At 60.0% G+C, this 9,139-nt stretch overlaps 1 protein-coding gene across 1 annotated transcript; it reads left to right on the top strand.

Annotated features, from left to right (window-relative positions):
- Positions 1–2,875: 2,875 nt before the first annotated feature.
- CDK2 (cyclin dependent kinase 2) lies at positions 2,876–8,701 on the top strand. Its single transcript, XM_083880898.1, has 7 exons — positions 2,876–3,021; positions 3,127–3,204; positions 3,626–3,746; positions 4,853–5,023; positions 6,280–6,381; positions 7,399–7,602; positions 8,414–8,701. The coding sequence occupies exons 1-7, from the start codon at positions 2,906–2,908 to the stop codon at positions 8,516–8,518; spliced, it is 897 nt and encodes a 298-aa protein (XP_083737024.1). The 5' UTR covers positions 2,876–2,905; the 3' UTR covers positions 8,519–8,701.
- Positions 8,702–9,139: the final 438 nt, after the last annotated feature.

Below are 9,139 nucleotides of genomic sequence, written 5' to 3'. Positions count from 1 at the left end.
GCCTCAATCCCTTTGGGTGACACAGGAGGGGACCCCGATTTCACAGGGGGACCCCGACCCTGGTGGGTGACACGGGGGACCTCAATCCCTTTGGGTGACACAGGAGGGGACCCCGATTTCACAGGGGGACCCCAATCCTTCCTGCTCTGTCCATGTCCCCCCGGGGCTGTTCCGGTGCGGCCGCTCGAGCCCCGTGACGCCCCCCGTGACCCCCCCGTGCCCCCCCGTGACCCCCGTGTGTCCCCCCGGGGCGCTCCCCGTGACCCCCGTGTGGCCGGTTGTGGTCTGGCCGCAGGGCCGGGATGCGGTCCCGTCCTTATCCCGGATCCCAATCCCAATCCCGGTCCATCCTTATCCCGGATCCCAATCCTGGTCCTGGTTCAGGTCCCGTTCTTATCCCGGATCCCGAACCCAATCCCCGGTCTCGGTCCCTGTCCCTGTCCCTGTCCCCAGTGTCCCCATTCCAATCCCCGGTCCCTGTCACTGCTCCAGTCCCCCGCCCCTGCTCCCGATGTCCCTGTCCCCAATGTCCCTGTCCCCAGTGTCCCAACTCCAATCCGGTCCCTGTCCCCAATGTCCCTGTCCCCAATGTCCCTGTCCCCAATGTCCCTGTCCCCATGTCCCTGTCCCCAGTGTCCCTGTCCCTAGTGTCCCAACTCCAATCCGGTCCCTGTCCCCATGTCCCTGTCCCCATGTCCCTGTCCCCACTGTCCCTGTCCCCAGTGTCCCTGTCCCTAGTGTCCCAACCCCAATGTCCCTGTCCCCATGTCCCTGTCCCCAGTGTCCCAACTCCAATCCGGTCCCTGTCCCCATGTCCCTGTCCCCATGTCCCTGTCCCCACTGTCCCTGTCCCCAGTGTCCCTGTCCCTAGTGTCCCAACCCCAATGTCCCTGTCCCCATGTCCCTGTCCCCAGTGTCCCAACTCCAATCCGGTCCCTGTCCCCATGTCCCTGTCCCCACTGACCCTGTCCCCACTGTCCCTGTCCCTAGTGTCCCAACCCCAATGTCCCTGTCCCCATGTCCCTGTCCTGGTCCCTGTCCCTGTCCCCAGTGTCCCTGTCCCCAACCTCCTGTCCCTGTCTCCAGTGTCCCAACCCCAATCCGGTCCCTGTCCCCAGTGTCTCTGTCCCTGTCCCAATGTCCCATTATCCTTGTCCCCAATGTCCCTGTCCCCAGTGTCCCCAATGTTCCCAATGTCCCTGTCCCAATGTCCCTGTCCCAGTCCCCAATGTCCCAGTTCCTTTCCAATGTCTCAGTGTCCCCAATGTCCCTGTCCCCAGTGTTCCCATGTCCCTGTCCCCATGTCCCTGTCCCCAATGTCCCTGTCCCCAGTGTCCCAGTGTCCCTGCCCCCAGTGTCCCTGCCCCCAGTGTCCCTGTCCCCAATGTCCCCATGTCTCTATCCTCATGTCCCTGTCCCCCGTGTCCCTGTCCCCAATTTCCCAGTCCCCAATGTCCCCAGTGTCCCCAATGTCCCCAATGTCCCTGTCCCATGTCCCTGTCCCCATGTCCCTGCCCCATCCCGGTAGTGTCTCTATCCCTTTAAGGCATCTCCCGCGTCGCAGTGACGTCACTCCCCTCAGCCAATGAGCGGCGGCGCGGTGGGCGTGGCCGGCGGGAAGGCGGGAAGCGGCGCGGGCGGGGCCGCCGCGGGTTTGGCGCGCGCGGGACCCCCCAGGGACCCCCGGGGACCCCCAGGACCCCCCCAGGACCCCCCAGGACCCCCCGGAGCCTCTGAGGACACCCCGGAACCGGGACAGCACCGGGACAGAACCGGGATAGAACCGGGACACAGCGCGGAGCTCCACCCCCGGGCCGGATATCGCCCCTCGGGACCACCCCTCAGCCCGGGGACAGCGGGGACACCCCCCGGGCCGGATATCGCCCCTCGGGACCACCCCTCAGCCCGGGGACAGCGGGGACACCCCCGGGACACCCCCCGGGCCGGATATCGCCCCTCGGGACCACCCCCCAGCCCGGGGACAGCGGGGACACCCCCCTGCCACCACCGGGGTCACCCCCGGCCCAGGGACACCCCCCCTGCCACCCCTGAGGACCCCCAGGACCACCCCCCGGGACATTCCTGTGTCACCACCGGGGACACCCCAAATCTCGGGACACCCCCCTTGTCACCCCCCCTGTCACCCCCAACCCTTGGTGACACCCCTGGTGACACCCCCCAACCCCTGGTGACACCCCCCAACCCTTGGTGACACCCCTGGTGACACCCCCCAACCCTTGGTGACACCCCTGGTGACACCCCCCAACCCCTGGTGACACCCCCCAACCCTTGGTGACACCCCTGGTGACACCCCCCAACCCCTGGTGACACCCCCCAACCCTTGGTGACACCCCTGGGGTCACCCTCAACCCTTGGTGACACCCCTGAGACCACCCCCCAACCTTTTGTGACACCCCTGGGATCCCCCTTGTCACCCCCCCAACCCTTGGTGACACCCCCAGGACCATCCTCAACCCTTGGTGACACCCCTGGTGACCCCCCTGGTGACACCCTCAGGCCACCACTGCCACCCCTTGTCCCCCATTCCCGGTGTCCCCTCTCTTCCTCCACTCCCTGTCCCCCTCCCCACTTTGGGGGTCCCCCCTGGGTGTCCCCTTGGTGTCCCCTGATATCCCCTGCTGTCCCTGGGGTGTCCCCTGGGGTGTCCCCTAGTGTCCCCTGCTGTCCTCTGCTGTCCCCTGCTGTCCCCCAGTGTCCCCTGGGTGTCCCCTGGTGTCCCCTGGAGTATCCCCTGGTGTCCCTGGGGTGTCCCCTGGGGTGTCCCCTGGTGTCCCCTGGTGTCCCCTGGTGTCCCCTGGGTGTCCCCTGGAGTATCCCCTGGTGTCCCTGGGGTGTCCCCTGGGGTGTCCCCTGGTGTCCCCTGGGTGTCCCCGGTGTCCCCTCCATGGAGAACTTCCAGAAGGTGGAGAAGATCGGGGAGGGCACTTACGGGGTTGTCTACAAGGCCCGGAACAAGGTGACAGGAGAGGTGGTGGCACTCAAGAAGATCCGCCTGGACACGTGAGTTGGGGGCTCGGGGGGGTCCCCGGGGGTCTCAGGGGGGTCCCTGGGGGTCTCAGGGGGTCCCCAGGGGTCACTCACCCCCCCGTGTCGTTGTCACCTCAGGGAGACCGAGGGTGTCCCCAGCACGGCCATCAGGGAGATCTCCCTGCTCAAGGAGCTCAACCACCCCAACATTGTCAAGTGAGTTGGGGGGGTTTGGGGGGTCCTGGGGGGGTTTGGGGGGTCGTGGGGAGCCCCCTGTGACCAGGAGGGTCCCCAGGATGTGCTGTGGTCATGGCAGGCCCTGTGGTCACTTGGGGACACCCATGGCCAAGGGGACACTGTGGCCATGGCCAGGCCCTGTGGTCTCCTGGGGGCACTGTGGTGTCCCCATGTCCCAGGGCTGTCCTTGTGTCCCTGTCCCCATATCCCTGTGTCCCTGTCCCCATGTCCCAGGCCATGTCCCAGGGCTGTCTCCATGTCCCAGACAATGTCCCCATGCCCCAGGCCGTGTCCCCAAGACTGTCCCCATGCCCCAAGGCTGTCCCCAAGGCTGTCCCCATGTCTCCAAGGCTGTCCCCATGCCCCAGGCCGTGTCCCCAAGCTGTCCCCGTGTCCCCAGGCTGCTGGATGTCATCCACACAGAGAACAAGCTGTACCTGGTGTTCGAGTTCCTGCACCAGGACCTCAAGAAGTACATGGACTCAGCGTCCATCAGCGGGATCGCCCTGCCCCTCATCAAGGTGGGACATGGGGACACCCTGAACCCCCTGGGGGGACACTGGGGTGACACTGGGAGGCTCCTGAACCACCAAGAGGACACTGAATTGTCTTGGAGTGACTCTGGGGTCCCTCTGGGGTTTAGGGACACCCAGAACACACCCCAAACACCATTTTGGGGTCTCTTGGGGATCTCTCAGGGTGTCTGACCCCCCTGTCCCCCCTGTCCCTGCTGTCCCCAGAGTTACCTGTTCCAGCTGCTGCAGGGCCTGGCGTTCTGCTATGGGACCCCAAACCCCAAAGCCCATTTTGGGGTCTCTCAGGGTGTCTAACCCAAATGTCCCCAATGTCCCTGCTGTCCCCAGAGTTACCTGTTCCAGCTGCTGCAGGGCCAGGTGACCCCAAAACCCCAAAGCCCATTTTGGGGTCTCTTTGGGGTCCCTCAGTGGCTCTGACCCCCCTGTCCCTGCTGTCCCCAGAGTTACCTGTCCCAGCTGCTGCAGGGCCTGGCGTTCTGCTATGGGACCCCAAACCCCCAAACACCATTTTGGGGTCTCTTGGGGGTCCCTCAGGGTGTCTAACCCCGCTGTCCCTGCTGTCCCCAGAGTTACCTGTTCCCTTTTGGGATCTCTTTGGGGCTCTCAGTGACTCTGACCCCACTGTCCCCATTGTCCCTGCTGTCCCCAGAGTTCCCTGTTCCAGCTGCTGCAGGGCCAGGTGACCCCAAAGCCCATTTTGGGGTCTCTTTGGGGTCCCTCAGGGTGTCTAACCCCACTGTCCCTGCTGTCCCCAGAGTTACCTGTTCCATTTTGGGGTCTCTTGGGGGTCTCTCAGGGTGTCTAACTCCAATGTCCCCATTGTCCCTGCTGTCCCCAGAGTTACCTGTTCCATTTTGGGCTCTCTTTGGGGTCTCTTTGGGGTCTCTTTGGGGTCTCTTTGGGGTCTCTTTGGGGTCTCTCAGTGGCTCTGACCCCGCTATCCCTGATGTCCCTGCTGTCCCCAGAGTTCCCTGTTCCAGCTGCTGCAGGGCCAGGTGACCCCAAAACCCCAAAGCCCATTTTGGGCTCTCTTTGGGGTCTCTTTGGGGTCTCTCAGAGGGTCCTGACCCCAATATCTCCCCTGTCCCCAGAGTTACCTGTTCCAGCTGCTGCAGGGCCTGGCGTTCTGCCACGCTCACCGGGTGCTGCACCGGGACCTCAAACCCCAGAACCTGCTGATCAACGCCGAGGGCTCCATCAAACTGGCTGATTTCGGGCTGGCCCGGGCCTTTGGGGTGCCCGTCAGGACATACACACACGAGGTGGGGTTTGGGGGGGATTTGGGGGGTTTGGAGGGGATTTGGGGTGCCTGTCAGGACATACACACACGAGGTGGGGGGTTTGGGGGGGATTTGGGGGGTTTGGGGGTCTCAGAATCCCTTTGGGGTGCCCGTCAGGACATACATACACGAGGTGGGGTTTGGGGGGGATTTGTGGGGTTTGGAGGGGATTTGGGGTGCCCGTCAGGACATACACACACGAGGTGGGGGTTTGGGAGAGGATTTGGGGGGGATTTGTGGGGTCTGGGGGGTTTGGAGGAGGATTTGTGGGGTTTGGAGGGGATTTGGGGTGCCCGTCAGGACATACACACACGAGGTGGGGGTTTGGGGGGGATTTGGGGGGCTCAAAATCCCTTTGGGGTTCCTGTCAGGACATACACACACGAGGTGGGGGTTTGGGGGGGATTTGGGGGGGATTTTTGGGATTTGGGGGGGATTTGTGGGGTCTGGGGAGGATCTGGGGGGTTTTGGGGGAGATTTGAGTGAGATTTGGGGGGTTTGGGGGGGATTTGTGAGGTTTGAGTGAGATTTGGGGGGGTTTGGGGAGATTTGGGGTGCCTGTCAGGACATACACACACAAGGTTTGGGGTTTGGGGGGAGTTTGAGGGGTTTTGGTGGGAATCTGAGTGTCCTGTCCCTGAGGATGTCCCCACTGTCCCCTCACATGGTGACACTGTGGTACCTCAGGGGGTGTCCTGTCCCTCACAATGTCCCTGATGATGTCCCCAATGTCCCCAGTGTCCCCTTGGTGACAGGTGGTGACCCTGTGGTACCTCAGGGTGTCCTATCTCTGAGGGTGTCCTCAATGTCCCTGATGGTGTCCCCAATGTCCCCAGTGTCCCCTTGGTGACAGGTGGTGACACTGTGGTACCTTAGGGTGTCTTATCCCTGATGGTCCCTGATGTCCCCAATGTCCCTGACAGTGTCCCTGATGTCCCCAATGTCCCTGACAGTGTTTCCAGTGTCCCAAATGTCCCCATTGTCCTCTCTAGTGGTGACCTTAGGGTGTCTTGTCCCTCACAATGTCCCCAATGTCCCTGTTGTCCCCTCAGGTGGTGACGCTGTGGTACCTCTGGGTGTTCTATAACTGATGATGTATCCAATGTCCCAGACAATGTCCCCAATGTCCCCATGTTGTCCCCTTTAGGTGGTGACCCTGTGATACTTTAGGGTGTTCTATAACTGACAATGTCCCCAGTGATGTCCCCAATGTCCCCAATGTCCCCTCTGTCCCCCAGGTGGTGACGCTGTGGTACCGCGCCCCCGAGATCCTGTTGGGCTGCAAATATTACAGCACAGCTGTGGACATCTGGAGCCTGGGCTGCATCTTCGCCGAGATGGTGAGTGACACTGGGGACACTGGGGACACTGGGGACACCGGGGACATTGGGGACACTGGGGACATCTGGAGCCTGGGCTGCATCTTCGCCGAGATGGTGAGTGACATTTGGGGACACTGGGGACACTGGGGACACTGGGGGGGACATTGGGGACATTGGGGACATCTGGAGCCTGGGCTGCATCTTCGCTGAGATGGTGAGTGACATTTGGGGACACTGGGGACACTGGGGACACTGGGGGGGACATTGGGGACATTGGGGACATCTGGAGCCTGGGCTGCATCTTTGCTGAGATGGTGAGTGACACTGGGGACACTGGGGACACCGGGGACATTGGGGACACTGGGGACACTGGGGACACTGGGGACATCTGGAGCCTGGGCTGCATCTTTGCTGAGATGGTGAGTGACACTGGGGACACTGGGGACATTGGGGACATCTGGAGCCTGGGCTGCATCTTTGCTGAGATGGTGAGTGACACTGGGGACACTGGGGACACTGGGCTGTCCCTGTGACCCCTGATCTCAGTGATGTCCCTGTGGTGTCCCCGATGTCCCCACTGTCCCCACAGATCACGCGCCGTGCCCTGTTCCCCGGGGACTCAGAGATCGACCAGCTGTTCTGGATTTTCCGCACTCTGTGTCCCCAATGTCCCTGTGGTGTCCCCAATGTCCCCAATGTCCCTGTGGTGTCCCCAATGTCCCTGTGGTGTCCCCAATGTCCCTGTGGTGTCCCCATAGATCACACGCCGTGCCCTGTTCCCCGGGGACTCAGAGATCGACCAGCTGTTCCGCATTTTCCGCACTCTGTGTCCCCAATGTCCCTGTGACCTGTGTCCCCAATGTCCCCAATAATGTCCCCAATGTCCCTGTGGTGTCCCCACAGATCACGCGCCGTGCCCTGTTCCCGGGGACTCAGAGATCGACCAGCTGTTCCGCATTTTCCGCACTCTGTGTCCCCAATGTCCCTGTGACCTGTGACCCCAATGTCCCCAATGTCCCTGTGGTGTCCCCGTAGATCACGCGCCGTGCCCTGTTCCCGGGGGACTCCGAGATCGACCAGCTGTTCCGGATTTTCCGCACTCTGGGCACTCCGGACGAGGCCGCCTGGCCGGGGGTGTCGGCGCTGCCCGACTACAAATCCACCTTTCCCCGCTGGGCCCGCCAGGACCTGGCCAAGGTCCTGCCCCCGCTGGACGACGAGGGACGGAAACTGCTGGCGGTGAGGGGACTTTTCTTCTGATTTTTCCCCATTTTTCCCTGATTTTCCGACTTTTTCCCTGGTTTTCCCTGATTTTTTCCCACTTTTTTCCTGATTTTATCCCATTTTTTCCTGATTTTTTTCCTGATTTTTTTCCATTTTTTCCCCACTTTTTCCCCCCATTTTTTTCCCCATTTTCCCCCCATTGTTCCCCCCATTTTTCCCCCTTTTTTTCCTCCCCCTTTTTCCCCCCCATTTTCCCCCCATTTTCCCCCCATTTTTTCTCCCCATTTCCCCCCCATTTTTTCCCCATTTCCCCCCCATATTTCCCCCCTTTTCCCCCCCATTTTTTCCCCACTTTTTCCCCCCATTTTTTCCCCCATATTCCCCCCATTTTCCCCCCCATTTTCCCCCCCATATTCCCCCCATTTTATCCCATTTTTTCCTCTTTTTCCCCCCTTTTTCCCCCCATATTCCTCCCCATTTTCCCCCCATTTTTCCCCATATTCCCCCCATTTTATCCCATGTTTCCCCATTTTTCCCCCATTTCCCCCCAATTTTTCCCGCATTTCCCCCTCAATTTCCCCCATTTTCCCCCCATTCCTTCCCCTTTATCCCAAATTTTTCCCCCATTTTATCCCCATTTTTCCCCATTTTTTCCCCATTTTTCTCCCATTCCTTCCCCCTTATCCCCATTTCCCCCCCATTTTTCCCCCCATTTTCCCCCCATTTTTTCTCCATTTTTTCCCCATTTTTCCCCCATTTTTCCCCCCATTTTCCCCCCATTTTTTCTCCATTTTTTCCCCATTTTTCCCCCATTATTTTCCCCCAGCAAATGCTCCACTACGACCCCAACAAGCGAATTTCAGCCAAGGCCGCCCTGGGCCACCCTTTCTTCAGGGACGTCACCAGGCCCGTGCCCCACCTGCGCCTCTGACCCCAAAACTGCCCCAAACACCCCAAAAAACCCTAAAATAACCCCAAAACCCAAAAAAAACACCCTTAAACAAACCCAAAAACACCCCAAAACCCCTAAAACAGCCCCAAAATGGCCCCAAAACCCCTAAATGGCCCTAAAATAAACCTAAAATGGCCCTAAAATAACCCACAAAATCCCTAAAATAACCCTAAAATAACCCCAAAAAACCCTAAAATAACACAACCCCCCTAAATCCCTAATATAACTCCAAAAAACCCTGAAATAACCCCCAATCCCCCCCAAAAACCTTAAAATAAACCCCTAAAACCCTTAAAATAATCCCAACCCCCCCAAAACCCCTAAAATAACCCCAAAATTGCCCTAAAACCCCCAAAACTCCCCCAAAATCCCCTAAATTAACCCCAAAACCCTCTAAAATAACCCCCAAACCCCCCTAAACGGCCCTAAAATAATCCCAAAATGTCCCAAAATGGCCCTAAAATAACCCCAAAACCCCCAAAAATGGCCTTAAAATAACCAGAAAAGCCCCCAAATAATCCAAAATGGCCCTAAAATGTCCCCAGGACCCCCCAAAATGTCCCCAAATGTCCCCAGGGGGGTCCCAAGGCTGCCCCCACC

This window comes from Zosterops lateralis (genome assembly GCF_965231275.1).
Source record: "Zosterops lateralis genome assembly, chromosome: 32".
NCBI classification, from domain to species: domain Eukaryota; kingdom Metazoa; phylum Chordata; class Aves; order Passeriformes; family Zosteropidae; genus Zosterops; species Zosterops lateralis.
This window is presented reverse-complemented; position numbering and strand designations above follow the sequence as displayed.

Excerpts from the sequence above, each read along its gene's own strand:
- CDK2 (XM_083880898.1), top strand. The coding sequence starts at position 2,906 with ATGGAGAACTTCCAGAAGGTGGAGAAGATCGGGGAGGGCACTTACGGG. Across the intron at positions 3,205-3,625 it reads AACCACCCCAACATTGTCAA|GCTGCTGGATGTCATCCACA; the intron begins GTGAGTTGGGGG and ends CCGTGTCCCCAG. Across the intron at positions 7,603-8,413 it reads AGGGACGGAAACTGCTGGCG|CAAATGCTCCACTACGACCC; the intron begins GTGAGGGGACTT and ends ATTTTCCCCCAG.